At 36.7% G+C, this 17,769-nt stretch overlaps 1 protein-coding gene across 1 annotated transcript in view; it reads left to right on the top strand.

Moving 5' to 3' along the window:
- LOC117334135 (AP-3 complex subunit beta-2-like) overlaps positions 1–17,769 on the top strand; it is a 48,382-nt gene that overhangs the window by 19,698 nt on the left and 10,915 nt on the right. Inside the window, exons 21-23 of the mRNA XM_033893603.1 lie at positions 4,192–4,377; positions 5,883–5,925; positions 12,715–12,897. Coding sequence (XP_033749494.1) covers positions 4,192–4,377; positions 5,883–5,925; positions 12,715–12,897 — 412 coding nt within the window. The remainder of the gene's footprint in view (positions 1–4,191; positions 4,378–5,882; positions 5,926–12,714; positions 12,898–17,769) is intronic.

The raw sequence follows: 17,769 nt of genomic DNA, 5'->3' as shown, positions 1-17,769 counted from the left end.
AACTTTACCCACAAGTAGAATTTTAGTTTTGGGGGCATTTTTTAATTTCACCAAAATATGGAAATTCAAAATTTTGTTTTTAATGAAACTATTTTGTCATGAACGAAATCATATAACCTTTCTTGCAGTGAGAGATTATGATAAAAAATAGATTATGGAAGAATAAAAACATTACCTTACCCTGAAAGTAAAAATAATACAAGACATTATTGTCATTTTTCTTTTTATCACATAAAGAATACTTATCTCCCTTTAATATTTCATCACATTTTTTTGTCGTTTTCCTGGTGTCACAGACCAACATGTCAGTGCTCACAGGGGGGATAACTCTTACAAACTATACTCGAATCTAGGTCTGATGTTCGATTGGAAATCTTTTTCTTGGGAGGTAGCATTTTATGAATGTTTTATATCAAATTAACTTGTTTAATAATCCAGCTACAGGAACAAAAAATAACATTAAATCATCATGAATATATTTACAACTTGTTAAATATTTCAAGGATCATCAGATTATTTTTTTAAGAAACCTGAGATTAAAACACTTATTATGTAAAATAGATATGTCAATAGCAGAATGTCCACTTTCAGGGGTAGTCATGTGATGCATGTGACTTTGTTTTTTGTTCTGTTTGTTTGGTATTGCATGGTGGCAGTTAGTAGAAAAAGGCTTAAACCTGTTATTTGTGGTTAGTTGAACAAAACGTAAACCTGTAATTTGTGGTTAGTAGAACAAGGCTTAAACCTGTAATTTGTGGTTAGTAGAACAAGGCTTAAACCTGTAATTTGTGGTTAGTTGAACAAGGCGTAAACCTGTAATTTGTGGTTAGTAGAAAAAGGCGTAAACCTGTAATTTGTGGTTAGTAGAACAAGGCTTAAACCTGTAATTTGTGGTTAATATAACAAGGCGTAAACCTGTAATTTGTGGTTAGTAGAACAAGGCTTAAACCTGTAATTTGTGGTTAGTAGAACAAGGCTTAACCTGTAATTTGTGGTTAGTAGAACAAGGCGTAAACCTGTGATTTGTGGTTAGTAGAACAAGGCTTAAACCTGTAATTTGTGGTTAGTAGAACAAGGCTTAAACCTGTAATTTGTGGTTAGTAGAACAAGGTGTAAACCTGTAATTTGTGGTTAGTAGAACAAGGCTTAAACCTGTGATTTGTGGTTAGTAGAACAAGGCGTAAACCTGTGATTTGTGGTTAGTAGAACAAGGCGTAAACCTGTGATTTGTGGTTAAAAGAACAAGCATAAACCTGTGATTTGTGGTTAGTAGAACAAGGCTTAAACCTGTAATTTGTGGTTAGTAGATCTAGAACAAGGCGTAAACCTGTGATTTGTGGTTAGTAGAACAAGGCTTTAACCTGTAATTTGTGGTTAGTAGAACAAGGCGTAAACCTGTAATTTGTGGTTAGTAGAACAAGGCTTTAACCTGTAATTTGTGGTTAGTAGATCTAGAACAAGGCGTAAACCTGTGATTTGTGGTTAGTAGAACAAGGCGTAAACCTGTAATTTGTGGTTAGAAGAACAAGGCGTAAAGCTGTGATTTGTGGTTAGTAGAACTAGGCGTAAACCTGTAATTTGTGGTTAGTAGAACAAGGCTTAAACCTGTGATTTGTGGTTAGTAGAACAAGGTGTAAACCTGTAATTTGTGGTTAGTAGAAAAAGGCTTAAACGTGTAATTTGTGGTTAGTAGAACAAGGCGTAAACCTGTAATTTGTGGTTAGTAGAACAAGGCGTAAACCTGTGATTTGTGGTTAGTAGAACAAGGCTTTAACCTGTAATTTGTGGTTAGTAGAACAAGGCGTAAACCTGTAATTTGTGGTTAGTAGAACAAGGCGTAAACCTGTGATTTGTGGTTAGTAGAGCAAGGTGTAAACCTGTAATTTGTGGTTAGTAGAACAAGGCGTAAACCTGTAATTTGTGGTTAGTATGATAATTGTATATCAAGGGAACAGCTTATCTTAACAAGTAATTTAAGAAACATCCTCACAAAAACATTGTTTTAATTATATTGATGTAGCTATAAAGGTGTAATTATATTGATGTAGCTATAAAGGTGTAATTATAGTGATGTAGCTATAAAGGTGTAATTATAGTGATGTAGCTATAAAGGTGTAATTATAGTGATGTAGCTATAAAGGTGTAATTATAGTGATGTAGCTATCAAGGTGTAATTATAGTGATGTAGCTATAAAGGTGTAATTATAGTGATGTAGCTATAAAGGTATAATTATAGTGATGTAGCTATAAAGGTGTAATTATAGTGATGTAGCTATAAAGGTGTAATGACAATACCTATGAAACTTCCTTTTTAAACTTGAATTTTATGTGAGAAATGGAATTTCTGTATGTTAAAAATCAGAAGGTGATTATTATCTTAACAATGAGTTGGAATAAAACAATCATCAGTATCTTTTTTATAACAATCATGTTAGTTAAAACAATGTAAGGTATCATTTATGGAACTTAATTGTCATTTCTCTATGAAAAATGCAAGGACATACACTGTACTATTCTTTACATGAACATAGCAGACCACATCCCTTTAATTTAAAAATGTTCGTGAATCAAATAAATCCAGTTTCTCTCTGTTTAAAGTGCCACTCCAGACCAGCTTGACTTACAACTGTACACAGTATATGAGTATTCTACATATTGTTAGCTCACCTGGTCCGAAGGACCAAGGTGAGCTTATGCCATACCGTGTCGTCCGTCGTCCGTCTGTCGTCCGTCCGTCGTCCGTCCGTCCGTCAACAATTGACTTATTTGACTTCTTCTTCATAACCGCTGATCGGAATTTCACCAAATTTGGTCAGAAGCATCCCTATGGGTAGGGGACTCAAAATTGTACAAATGATGGGGCTGACCCCCTGGGCGCCTCTAGGGCGGGGCCAAAAGGGGTCAATTTAGCTATTTTGATATAAACGACTTCTTCTCTGAAACCGAGCATTGGATAGCGCTCATATTTTCCTGGTAGCATCACTATGTGATGGGGATTCAAAATTGTACAAATGATGGGGCTGACCCCCCAGGGGCCTGAGGGGCGGGGCCAAATGTGGTCAATTGGGCTATATTGATATAAACGACTTCTTCTCTGAAACCGAGCATTGGATATCGCTCATATTTTCCTGGTAGCATCACGATGTGGTGGGGATTCAAAATTGTACAAATGATGGGGCTGACCCCCCAGGGGCCTGAGGGGCGGGGCCAAATGTGGTCAATTGGGCTCTATTGATATAAACGACTTCTTCTCTGAAACCGAGCAATTGATATCGCTCATATTTGCCTGGTAGCATCACTACTGAGTGGGGACTCAAAATTGTACAAATGGTGGGGCTGACCCCCCGGGGCGCTGAGGGGGCCAAACAGGGTCAATTTGGCTAAATTGATATAAACAACTTCTCCTCTGAAACTAAGCAATGGATATCTCACGTATTTGCCTTGTAGCACCTACTTGGGGTAGGAATTCAAAATTGTACAAATGGTGGGGCTAACCCCCTGGGTGTCTTAGGGGCGGGGCCAAAAAGGGCCAGTTTAGCTAGATTGATATAAACGATGTCTCCTCTGAAACTAAGCAATGGATATCTCACATATTTCACTGGTAATATCCCCTTGGGGTAGGGATTCAAAATTGTACAAATGATAGGGCTGACCCCCCTGAGGGCTGAGGGGTGGGCCAGAAGGGGTCAATTTGCCTAAATTGATATAAACAACTTCTTCTCTGAAACTAAGCAATGGATATATATATATCGCTCATATTCGCTTGGTAGCATCCCCTTGGGGTAGGGATTCAAAATTGTACAATTGGTGGGGCTGACCCCCGGGGGCCAAAAGGGATCAATTTGGCTAAATTGACATTTTTAGAATTACAATAAAAAAAATGTTCATGTAACCATATAAAATGCATATGATATATATTGACATAGCAATACCAGTGGCAAATATACTTAAGCATAGTTCTTGTTTCATATCTCATGAAACCAGGTGAGCGATACAGGCCCTCTGGGCCTCTTGTTATACATAATTGTGCAAAAAAAAAAAAAAAAATTCTTCTCTCAAAGACAAAACAAAAAACCCTCCTTCCAGACACTTAAAGTGAAAACTTGAAACTAACAATTTCTTTTCTCATTAGCAAATGAAATAAATACAGATTCTGAATAAATAATTATTTTCTTTTTTATTATTATTCAGTTTAATCCAGCATCAATTCCAGCCAAAGTTTATGAACTTGTGAACAAGATTGCGGGCAAAGGATTAACGATTACTTACAAGTTTACCAGAACTGTGTCCATATTTTCTCCCAAAATGGTTTCCATAGAAATGATGTTTGTGAATAATAGTGATAATACAATTTCTGGGATTCATATAGATAATAAGGTAAGTCTGTTTACTTATCTCTATTATTGCATTTACTTCATTCTTTAAGAGAACCATGCATCTCCTGGCTATTCCAATATCTACCTTGAGGCACAGTGGCCTAATGGATACAATATTTGTTTACATTTGTATGTGACTGAATGATCACTAGTTCAAATCCTGAGCCGATGTTTGGTAATAAGTCCGCCCATGTCTAGTTATAAGCCCACCCATGTCTGGTGATAAGCTTAAGCCCGACCATGTCTGGAAATAAGCCCACCCGTGTCTGGAAATAAGCCCACCCGTGTCTGGAAATAAGCCCACCCATGTCTGGAAATAAGCCCACCCGTGTCTGGAAATAAGCCCACCCATGTCTGGAAATAAGCCCACCCGTGTCTGGAAATAAGCCCATCCATGTCTGGAAATAAGCCCACCCTTGTCTGGAAATAAGCCCATCCATGTCTGGTAATAAGCCAATCCATGTCTGGAAATTAGCCCATCCATGTCTGGTAATAAGCCCAATCGTGTCTGGTAATTAACACTCATGTCTGGAAATAAGCCCACCCATGTCTGGAAATAAGCCTGCCCATGTCTGGTAATAAACCCATCCATGTGTAGCAATAAGCCCACCCATGTCTGGAAATAAGCCTGCCCATGTCTGGTAATAAGCCCACCCATGTGTAGTAATAAGCCCACCCATGTCTGGAAATAAGCCTGCCCATGTCTGGTAATAAGCCCACCCATGTCTGGTAATAAACCTTCCCATGTCTGGTAATCATGTCTGGTAATAAGCCCACCAATGTCTGGTAATAAACCTGCCCATGTCTGGTAATAAGTCCACCCATGTCTGGTAATAAGCCCACTCATGTCTGGTAATAAGCCCACCCATTTTTTGTAATAAGCCCATCCATATCTGGTAATAGGCCCACCCATTTAAAATTTATTTCTGATCCACATGTTGGTATTTTTTAGGTCAGTGTTAATTGGTGATAAACCCCGGTGTTTGACTCGTTTTAACCATTTTATAATGGATTGTGACATAAAGCTGTGTAATTGATAGTGACCCATCATGTTGAGCATTTAAATCCTAGACTGATAGAGCTGTGTAATTGATAGTGACCCACCATGTTGAGTATTAAATCCTAGACTGATAGAGCTGTGTAATTGATAGTGACCCACCATGTTGAGTATAAATCCTACACTTATAGAGCTGTGTAATTGATAGTGACCCACCATGTTGAGTATAAATCCTACACTGATAGAGCTGTGTTATTGATAGTGACCCACCATGTTGAGTATAAATCCTAGACTGATAGAGCTGTGTTATTGATAGTGACCCACCATGTTGAGTATTAAATCCTAGACTGATAGAGCTGTGTATTTGATAGTGACCCATCATGTTGAGCATTAAATCCTAGACTGATCAGATTCTGTAGCTGTGAGATGTAGTTTTATCCTTCAGCATGAAACTAAACTTTTTTACTTGTCCTGTGGTACAGTAATATTATCTTTATGCTTTCTTTTAGAAATTACAACCTGGAATGGAAATACATGACTTCCCAGAAATTGGTAAGTAATGACTAATTTATTTTCCTCAATGCTATTAGAAGTAGAACAACAGGTTCCCTTGTAGCTATCAGTCCCACTGGTAAAAACGGGGACTATAGCTTCCCTCTTCGTCCGTCTTGTACCTATGTACATAACACCAAAGTTTGTCCTCACTATACTGGTTTCATTCCTCGAGAGATTTTTGGTCAATTTTCACACTTTGATAAAGTACCATTATATCTCGAACATGTTTGAATTTTATGGTTTTTGGGACAAAGTTAAGATCACTGTTACTATTTTTAGCGGGGACAGATGGGGACATGTACTGCTTTAGCAATACCATGTACATGTATACTTGTTACTCTTACACTGGTGTCACATCCTGAGGTCAGAGTTAAGGTGACATAAAAATCAAAAGGCAAATGTTATGATGACTGCTAAGTGCATTAACCAATATTTTTTTAGATTGTTTTATTTAAATTTTTATTTAAATTTTTTTTATGATAATTATTCTAATAAATAGAGCATTCAGCATTAAAAATACTATTTTCTTAAATGAGCCACATCAAAATAGAAAATATTGGCCATGATTCATTTGGTAGAAATTACATTTAAGGAATATATAATAATTATCTATATTAAGTACTTTTATAAACATTCGATGAAAGTTGAATTTGAATTCACATCATCCTAAATGCCAGGGTTCTGGAAATAACTGTCACGTGAAATTAAAATTTAGCCCAAGAATCAATTGAAAAAGATGGTTATCTCCCTTTTTCCAAATTCTTTGAACGTGTGGCCAGCATTTGTGATGGCATGATGCAGTAACGCCAGTAACAGATCTTTCCAGTTCAGTTTCGATGATTTTCTGTATTCAGCGGGAACAACTGGAGACTTATAGTCATTAAGAAATTATCTGGTATTGAAATCAAAGGAAACACACTATACATAAACAAACATTTTGACAACATGTACATTTGTATATTCAGCAATTATGGGTGGACTTATAACAAACTTTGTCCATTATTGTGCTTCGTTGTCAGTCACACTTTCCCAACTTTCTTTTTGCCTTCCTGCTAACTACATTTATTTGTTACTTGGTATGTGGCTTTGTCATATCGATGGATTATAGATTTACAGTCCTGTGTTAAAATTCCATTTTTTGATGGAATTACGGCCAAATATAATGCACATTACAAGTTTCATTGTATAATTAACTGTTTTCCTTTTGCTACATCCTCCTGTCACATCAATTTGTAACTTAGTATGTGGCTTTGTTATAAGGAATTACATATATTGAGTTTGAACCTCATGTCAATATTCCATTTTTTGCTGAAGTTATGGCCCTTGGCATATAGGACATTCTTGTAATTACCTGTTTTCTGGACTTTTTTCACCACCACTTGTCACAACAAATTGAAACTTTGTATATGACTCATTCATAATAAATTACAGATCATATCTTTAAACCCTGTATTAGTATTCTTCATTTTGATGGAGCTTTATGGCCCTTTGCATATAGGAAGTTCTTATAATAGATTGTTTTCTATATTGTGTTTTTTAACCAAATGCTTGGCATATCAATATCTAACTTTGTATGTGACTTAATCCTGATGAATTAAAAGTTCAAGTGTCAACATATTTTTTTATTCTGGAGTTATATATATAATTATTACCCTTTAAATTTTGTGAAATTTTTGTTGTTAAATATATTTTTTCACTACATACTACTTGTCACCTCTATATGTAATGATAATATAATTGATACTTTATTTTCTGAGGGTGACATATTTAGCATGTGCTTCCATGCATATGGCCCTCTATAACAACATACAAAATATAACATACATTAATCAACAGATAACATGATGTACCTTGAAATATATACAATATGGTTGGAAAAAGTTATAGTAATGAACATGCAGGTACTCATAGAATAATCATTCGGTAGAACATGAATTTCTTTATATACATTGATAGGGAATTATTTAAAATCAATAGATCATAATACACATGCTTTCTTAATAATGTAGTTTCGCTTGAATTGGAAGAACTGAAATTTATGACTTTAAGCTTGAGAGAAAATGATTGTGTAATGATTTTTTTGTTTGAAAGTTGTAAGAGATGTTATATTTTTAAGATGTAGTGGTAGGTTATTCCATGACAATACTCCAGAGTAGCTAAATGATTTTCACATTGTTTCTGATTGCAGTTTGGGCAAAATAAGTTTGTTATCTGTAGTTGACCTCAAGTTATAAAAGTACGAATTTTGACAAGTTTCAATTAATGAGCGTATATAATCAGGCGTCATGTTATGCAAGGCTTTATAGACTAATATAGTTGTATGATATTTTATTCTTTGTTCAAATGGTAGGACTTTGGCTTCTTTGAAAAGGATAAGTTCATGGAATTTTTCAAATTAACATCCTTTCAATTTAGTGGACACATTCAGCTCTGTGGAGTTCTAGTTTACATAGGGAAATCATGTCAGTGATAGCTTATGTGTGTTAAATAACCATAACACCATCTGGTAAAACATCCTTTAATTTATTAGATATTAATAATATTCTATGATTGAAAAGGTCAGGTTTGCTTAACACTGAAGAGCATGTATATTTTCTGTTACAAGAAACACACATATGTATTTGGTTGGCCTATAGTCAAACAGTCCTTCTAGCCCTTATTTATAATTCATACACATCATTAAAGATGACTTAAAAGGGATATAAGTTGTAAATTATTCAGAAGACATAACCAATATATCGGATCACTTTTACAACGGTTATATTTGGTTTATTTAGCTCTTACTGTTTAAAATGTTTAAAATGTTATTTTTAAAATTATAAATCAAATAAGATCATTTCTAATTTTACAGTACCTGACATATCCAATTACATTTTTGTAAAACTGCTAAATTTATGCAGTATTCTTATGTGCCTGTTAGCATTCTGGCTTGTCGTTGCTATGCAACTAATGACATTTAATGTCACTCAGTACTCTCGAACTGTCCTGTGATATTGCTGATATTCAATTTCAAACTATTTATGGTAATTCAGATTTGAACTTTACATGAAATCATCATAATGAAATTCCACTACTTTACTTTTAAGTGAATACTGCCTAAATTATGTTAACAAATACAAGATTTACATGTAGGATGTTCCAGCTATTGACATATAAAAACAAAGTCTTTTTGAATTAATACATAGAGGAGGTTACCTGAGTGACCATGTTATATGGAATTTATTAACAAGTTAAATAATTTAGGCAAAAGGCATTGAATTATTTAACTAGCTAAATAAATTCCATATTATATAGCTACAAGTGCTGTTTATCACATATAACTTGTATTTATGAGAATATACATAAGGATTTGAAATTTTGACTTGTACAGTACTCTTTAATATCTCTCTAGAGAATTGTGAAACGTCACATATTCATTGTGACAATGTAATGTAAAGTATTTGCGACATTACAAAAGTGTAAAAACTCATATGTCGTATGGTATTTATGATATGGGTGCATGGTAGAACAGGCAAGTTATGTGATATATAAAAATTAACCACATTGTAATATAATAATATATACATGTATATCGTTAAGTTCATTGATTAAGCTAGCACTTAGTAACGTGAAGCAGCACATCTTCTGTTGACACAGTGCAGCTCCTTCATGCATGCAAACGCACATGTAACTTGAAGCAGTGATAAATATTTCACAATGAAGCCAGGATTGACAGTACATAGGATCTATATCAGTATGTGTGTGTATATCCGATCCTGTACCTGATAAACTAGGCTCTCAGTGCTTAACGCTTGCCTCGTAATGTTCAATCATCTGGATCTGTATCCGAACAAACAGATCAAATAGAAATATATGGATTAAATGATAGTTTAGGTCAGAATAGCATTTTTTTTTTTTTAATGTTCGAAATAACTAAAAGATGAATTGATGATAAACTTGTTAGTGTATAATGATATACTCAACCTCATTCTCTCTGCTATTTAATTTTAATTTTCTATCCACTTTAATTACAGCATTCACTTTTATGTCCCATCGCGTCGCGTCGCTTTGCATCCTGTCCTGTCTCAATGCAATGTAACTAACTAATCTCAGGAACTGCTCATGTGATCCTCATCAAACGGGGTGTCAAGTGGCAGCGGGGGCATTTATGATTGTCTTACAGACATTTTCTAGTCCCCCCCCCCCCCCCCCCCCATCTTTCTAACCTTATTACACTTCTATTGTATGTAACCATTCAAATCTTTCCCCATGTCCACCAATATCCCTTCCCTCCATTTCCCAACATTCATATATATTTCAAACTTCATTCTGATATCAGTCTATATATTTACCTATGATATATACGGCTGATCCATGACCTGTCATCCCTCGGCTAGCTGGCCTTGACAAATCTTAGAGCTTTTCTCGAGAAAGAGATTGTCACTATTTTTCTGAGTTCTTGCCTGTTTCAGATGTTGGTTTGTCCTTTAAAATATTTGATTTACATATATAATTAGATACAGTCAAACTTCATTATCCCAAACTCTGGTAACTGGAAGACAGCTGTATATAAGTAAAAATTCAGTTCCAACAGTATTATACTCTTTGGTGACCTTGGTAGACTTGGTACCTTCAATACTCTGGATATTCCAATAGTTTTTTTTTTAACGACAAAACCAACTTTGCGATAACAAGGTTTGACTGTATAAAGATATTTTGAGCTTCAAGTTACATATGTTGATAGTTTAAAATGCAATATCAAGCAAAAAAAAATGCAATATCAAGCAAACAAAAATGCAATATCAAGCAATTAAAATGTAATATCAAGCAATTAAAATGCAATATCAAGCAAACAAAAATGCAATATCAAGCAAACACAACAGTATGAACAAATTCTGATCAAAGAAAATGTGTACATGCATATGAACCACAGTGTGAATTTTATAAGAATATAATTTTTAGCTCGTCTCTTCGAAGAAGAGTGAGAGCTTATGTCGTCACTCCGGCGTCGGCCTTGGTTTTTCAGATGTTAAATTTTTGGTGCAAGTGTTGAAAGGCATAGTAATTTATGTTAATATGGTCCCTGTGGGGGTTAAACTATCCCCTGCCAGAGTTAAACTAAAAGATTTTTTGAAAAAAAAAAACAGATTTTTGAAAATTTTTGGACTTACAATGTAGAAAAAAAGTTGTTGGTGCAAGTGTTGAAAGGTATTAATACATCACTTTATAATTGTACAAGGGTGCTGATAATTGGCAATAGAGTCCCTATGGAGTAAGACAATCCCTTCCTGGAGTAAAACTTTTAAAAAAAAAGTTGGATTTTTTCTTTTTAAATTTGTGTTTTTTTGTTTTTGTTTTTAAATCTTTGGACTTTGTGTTAAGTTTATGTTGTGAGTGTTGAAAGGCATAGTAATACATGGTATTAGGTTCCCTGTGGGGGTTAAACTATCACTTGCCGGAGTTAAACTGAATGATTTTTTGGGGAAAAAACACATTTCAATGTTGAAAGCTATTAACACATCACTTTATGATTGTACTAGGGTGCTGATATTTGGTAAAAGAGTCCCTATGGAGTTACACTATCCCTTCTTGGGGTGAAACTGAAAATAAAACAATTCATGCAATGTGAAAATGCTTACATTAGACAATTTATACAGGTCCACAATTTTCAAGGGAGATAACTCTCATAAGGATAATATTTTATCAAAAAATTGAAGAAATATGTCCAAAAGCAATTACGTTTGTATTTAATATATTCATTTAATCTACAACAGCCTAGCTTGTCTCCCGAATGTTTGTCAATAAATAATTTATATATATATAAATTGGTATGGTTTTGAAAATTGCATGAATTCACAAAACATAATCTGATCAAGTAAACAATATAAATATTATTAATGCAATTTGCGAAACCATTCCAGTTAAAATATTTTTAGGTCATCTGACCCGAAGGGTCAGGATGACCTATAGCCATCGTGCTTTGTCCGTCGTCATGTGCCGTGCGTCGTGCGTAAACTTTTCACATTTCAATCTTCTTCTCAAGTTCCACCGGTGGGATTAAGCTGAAGCTTGCCAGAAATGATCCTGAGATGGTCCTGACTAAGTGTTGTTATTTTTCGGGTCGGTACGAAATCCAAGATGGCCGCCATAGCCGCCATTTTGAAAACACATTTTAAACTTCTTCTCAAGTTCCACCAGTGCTGTTGGGCTGAAACTTGCCAGAAATGATCCTGAGATGATCCCGACCAAGTGTTGTTATTTTTTGGATTGGTCTGAAATCCAAGATGGCCGCCATATCCGCCATCTTGAAAAACACATTTTAAATTTTTTTCTCCAGTTCCACTGGTGCCATTGAGCTGGAAATTGGTGAGGATGTTAAGGAAGGAGGGCCAACAAAGTGTTGTTATTTTTTCGGCCTCGTACAAACTTTGACATGGCAGCAATGGGGGCCATTTTGTAACATGATTGCGCAATCGTGATTTTCCTGAACAACAACTATTTCAAACTTCTTCTCAAATTCCACCGGTGGGATTCAGCTCTATCTTACCAGAAATTATCCTTAGATGGTCCAGACCAAGTGTTGTTATTTATTTGGTTGGTCAGAAATCCAAGATGGCCACCATGGCCAACAGTGCCACTATATACTTGCTACAGAGAATACATACTACAATAATATAAGGGTTTTAATTTAGAGTCAGATGACCGTTAAGGCCCCTAGGCCTCTTGTAATTATTTATTGACAAAGATTTGCGAGACGAGCTATGCTGTTCTCCAACAGCTCTTGTTAATGATTTATTCTCTTTTCAGCATCTTTAGGACAAGGTGCATCTACTTCAGTGTTACTGGCTATCAATTTTAACGACACTACCCAGCCAGCTAAGTTTAATATCTGTACCCAGGACACCAAGTTCCCAGTCACCATTACAGCCCCAGTAGGGGAGCTGTTACAGCCCCACACCATGAGTGAGGCAGAGTTTCTACAACAGCAAGGTGAGTCTGGGTCATAAAGAACTTTGGGACAATTGTACATGTCAAGTTTGGGACACTTGATTTATAATAAAGTTAACAGCAGTGACATTGTCTGTAGTCATAGTAACAGTACAGACATTGTCTGTAGTCAGGGTAACAGTACTGACATTGTCTGTAGTCAGGGTAACAGTACTGACATTGTCTGTAGTCAGGGTAACAGTTCTGACATTGTCTGTAGTCAGGGTAACAGTACTAGTTCTGACATTGTCTGTAGTCATAGTAACAGTACTGACATTGTCTGTAGTCAGGGTAACAGTACAGACATTGTCTGTAGTCAGGGTAACAGTACATACATTGTCTGTAGTCATAGTAACAGTACTGACATTGTCTGTAGTCAGGGTAACAGTACAGACATTGTCTGTAGTCAGGGTAACAGTACAGACATTGTCTGTAGTCAGGGTAACAGTACTGACATGTCTGTAGTCAGGGTAACAGTTCTGACATTGTCTGTAGTCAGGGTAACAGTTCTGACATTGTCTGTAGTCAGGGTAACAGTACTGACATTGTCTGTAGTCAAAGTAACAGTTCTGACATTCTCTGTAGTCAGGGTAACAGTTCTGACATTGTCTGTAGTCATAGTAACAAAACAGACATTGTCTGTATTCGGGGTAACAGTTCTGACATTGTCTGTATTCGGGGTAACAGTTCTGACATTGTCTGTAGTAAGGGTAACAGTTCTGACATTGTCTGTAGTCAGGGTAACAGTTCTGACATTGTCTGTAGTCATAGTAACAGTATTGACATTGTCTGTAGTTATAGTTACAATACTGACATTGTCTGTAGGCATAGTAACAGAAATGACATTGTCTGTAGTTATAGTTACAGTATACTGACATTGTCTGTAGTTATAGTTACAGTACTGACATTGTCTGTAGACAAAGTAACAGTATTGACATTGTCTGTAGTCATAGTTACAGTACTGACATTTTCTGTAGTCATAGTAACAGTACAGACATTGTCTGTAGTCAGGGTAACAGTACAGACATTGTCTAGTCAGGGTAACAATTCTGACATTATCTGTAGTCAGTGTAACAGTACTGACATTGTCTGTAGTCAGGGTAACAGTACTGACATTGTCTGTATTCAGGGTAACAGTTCTGACATTGTCTGTAGTTAGGGTAACAGTACTGCATTGTCTGTAGTCATAGTAACAGTTCTGACATTGTCTGTATTCAGGGTAACAGTTCTGACATTGTCTGTATTCAGGGTAACAGTACTGACATTGTCTGTAGTCAGGGTAACAGTACTGACATTGTCTGTAGTCAGGGTAACAGTTCTGACATTGTCTGTAGTCAGGGTAACAGTTCTGACATTGTCTGTAGTCAGGTTAACAGTACTGACATTATCTGTAGTCAGGGTAACAGTTCTGACATTGTCTGTAGTCATAGTAACAGTACTGACATTGTCTGTAGTCAGGTTAACAGTTCTGACATTGTCTGTAGTCAGGTTAACAGTACTGACATTGTCTGTAGTCAGGGTAACAGTTCTGACATTTTCTGTAGTCAGGGTAACAGTACTGACATTATCTGTAGTCAGGGTAACAGTTCTGACATTGTCTTTAGTCAGGTTAACAGTTCTGACATTGTCTGTAGTCAGGGTAACAGTACTGACATTGTCTGTAGTCAGGGTAACAGTACTGACATTGTCTGTAGTCAGGTCAACAGTTCTGACATTGTCTGTAGTCAGGGTAACAGTACAGACATTGTCTGTAGTCAGGGTAACAGTTCTGACATTGTCTGTAGTCAGGGTAACAGTACTGACATTGTCTGTAGTCAGGGTAACAGTTCTGACATTGTCTGTAGTCATAGTAACAGTTCTGACATTGTCTGTAGTCAGGGTAACAGTTCTGACATTGTCTGTAGTCAGGGTAACAGTACTGACATTGTTTGTAGTCAGGGTAACAGTACTGACATTGTCTGTAGTCAGGGTAACAGTACTGACATTGTCTGTAGTCAGGGTAACAGTACTGACATTGTCTGTAGTCAGGGTAACAGTACTGACATTGTCTGTAGTCAGGGTAACAGTTCTGACATTGTCTGTAGTCAGGGTAACAGTTCTGACATTGTCTGTAGTCAGGGTAACAGTTCTGACATTGTCTGTAGTTAGGGTAACAGTACTGACATTGTCTGTAGTCAGAGTAACAGTACTGACATTGTCTGTAGTCATAGTAACAGTACTGACATTGTCTGTAGTCAGGGTAACAGTACTGACATTATATGTAGTCAGGGTAACAGTTCTGACATTGTCTGTAGTCATAGTAACAGTACTGACATTGTCTGTAGTCAGGTTAACAGTTCTGACATTGTCTGTAGTCAGAGTAACAGTTCTGACATTGTAGTCAGGGTAACAGTACAGACATTGTCTGTAGTCAGGGTAACAGTTCTGACATTGTCTGTATTCATAGTAACAGTATTGACATTATCTGTAGTCAGGGTAACAGTTCTGACATTGTCTGTAGTCAGGGTAACAGTTCTGACATTGTCTGTAGTCAGGGTAACAGTACAGACATTGTCTGTAGTCAAGGTAACAGTTCTGACATTGTCTGTAGTCAGGGTAACAGTTCTGACATTGTCTGTAGTCATAGTTACAGTACTGACATTGTCTGTAGTCAGGGTAACAGTACTGACATTGTCTGTAGTCAGGGTAACAGTTCTGACATTGTCTGTAGTAACAGTTCTGACATTATCTGTAGTCAGGGTAACATTTCTGACATTGTCTGTAGTCAGTGTAACATTACTGACATTGTCTGTAGTCAGGGTAACAGTTCTGACATTGTAGTCAGGGTAACAGTTCTGACATTGTCTGTAGTCAGGGTAACAGTACTGACATTGTCTGTAGTCATAGTAACAGTACTGTCATTGTCTGTAGTCAGTGTAACAGTTCTGACATTGTCTGTAGTCAGGGTAACAGTACTGACATTGTCTGTAGTCAGGGTAACAGTTCTGACATTGTCTGTAGTCAGGGTAACAGTACAGACATTGTCTGTAGTCAAGGTAACAGTTCTGACATTGTCTGTAGTCAGGGTAACAGTTCTGACATTGTCTGTAGTCATAGTTACAGTACTGACATTGTCTGTAGTCAGAGGTGTACAGTACGGACATTGTCCTGTAGTCAGGGTAACAGTTCTGACATTGTCTGTGTACAGTTGCTGACATTATCTGTGTCAGGGTAACAGTTCTGACATTGTCTGTAGTCAGTGTAACATTCTGACATTGTCTGTAGTCAGGGTAACAGTTCTGACATTGTCTGTAGTCAGTAACAGTTCTGACATTCTGTGTAGTCATGTGTAAAGTACATTCTGACATTGTCTGTAGTCAGGGTAACAGTACTGACATTGTCTGTAGTCAGGGTAACAGTACTGACATTGTCTGTAGTCAGGTAACAGTTCTGACATTGTCTGTAGTCAGGGTAACAGTACTGACATTGTCTGTAGTCATAGTAACAGTACTGACATTGTCTGTAGTCAGGGTAACAGTTCTGACATTGTCTGTAGTCAGGGTAACAGTTCTGACATTGTCTGTAGTCAGGGTAACAGTACTGACATTGTCTGTAGTCAGGTAACATTTCTGACATTGTCTGTAGTCAGGGTAACAGTACTGACATTGTCTTTAGTCATAGTTTCAGTACTGACATTGTCTGTAGTCAGGGCAACAGTACTGACATTGTCTGTATTCATAGTAACAGTTCTGACATTGTCTGTAGTCAGGGTAACAGTACTGACATTGTCTTTAGTCATAGTTACAGAACTGACATTGTCTGTAGTCAGGGTAACAGTACTGACATTGTCTGTAGTCATAGTTACAGTACTGACATTGTCTGTAGTCAGGGTAACAGTACTGACATTGTCTGTAGTCATAGTTACAGTACTGACATTGTCTGTAGTCAGGATAACAGTTCTGACATTGTCTGTAGTCATAGTTACAGTATTGACATTGTCTGTAGTCATAGTAACAGTACTGACATTGTCTGTGGTCAGTGTATCAGTTCTGACATTGTCTGTGGTCATAGTTACAGTACTGACATTGTCTGTAGTCAGGGTAACAGTACTGACATTGTCTGTAGTCAGGGTAACAGTTCTGACATTGTCTGTAGTCAGGGTAACAGTTCTGACATTGTCTGTAGTCAGGGTAACAGTTCTGACATTGTCTGTAGTCAGGGTAACAGTTCTGACATTGTCTGTAGTCAGGGTAACAGTACTGACATTGTCTGTAGTCAGAGTAACAGTACTGACATTGTCTGTAGTCATAGTAACAGTACTGACATTGTCTGTAGTCAGGGTAACAGTACTGAACTTATATGTAGTCAGGGGTAACAGTTCTGACATTGTCTATAGTCATAGTAACAGTACTGACATTGTCGTAGTCAGGTTAACAGTTCTGACATTGTCTGTAGTCAGGGTAACAGTTCTGACATTGTAGTCAGGGTAACAGTACAGACATTGTCTGTAGTCAGGGTAACAGTTCTGACATTGTCTGTATTCATAGTAACAGTATTGACATTATCTGTAGTCAGGGTAACAGTTCTGACATTGTCTGTAGTCAGGGTAACAGTTCTGACATTGTCTGTAGTCAGGGTAACAGTACAGACATTGTCTGTAGTCAGGGTAACAGTTCTGACATTGTCTGTAGTCAGGGTAACAGTTCTGACATTGTCTGTAGTCATAGTTACAGTACTGACATTGTCTGTAGTCAGGGTAACAGTACTGACATTGTCTGTAGTCAGGGTAACAGTTCTGACATTGTCTGTAGTAACAGTTCTGACATTGTCTGTAGTCAGGGTAACATTTCTGACATTGTCTGTAGTCAGTGTAACATTACTGACATTGTCTGTAGT

The sequence above is a fragment of the Pecten maximus genome, chromosome 9 (genome assembly GCF_902652985.1).
Source record: "Pecten maximus chromosome 9, xPecMax1.1, whole genome shotgun sequence".
NCBI lineage: Eukaryota > Metazoa > Mollusca > Bivalvia > Pectinida > Pectinidae > Pecten > Pecten maximus.
This window is presented reverse-complemented; position numbering and strand designations above follow the sequence as displayed.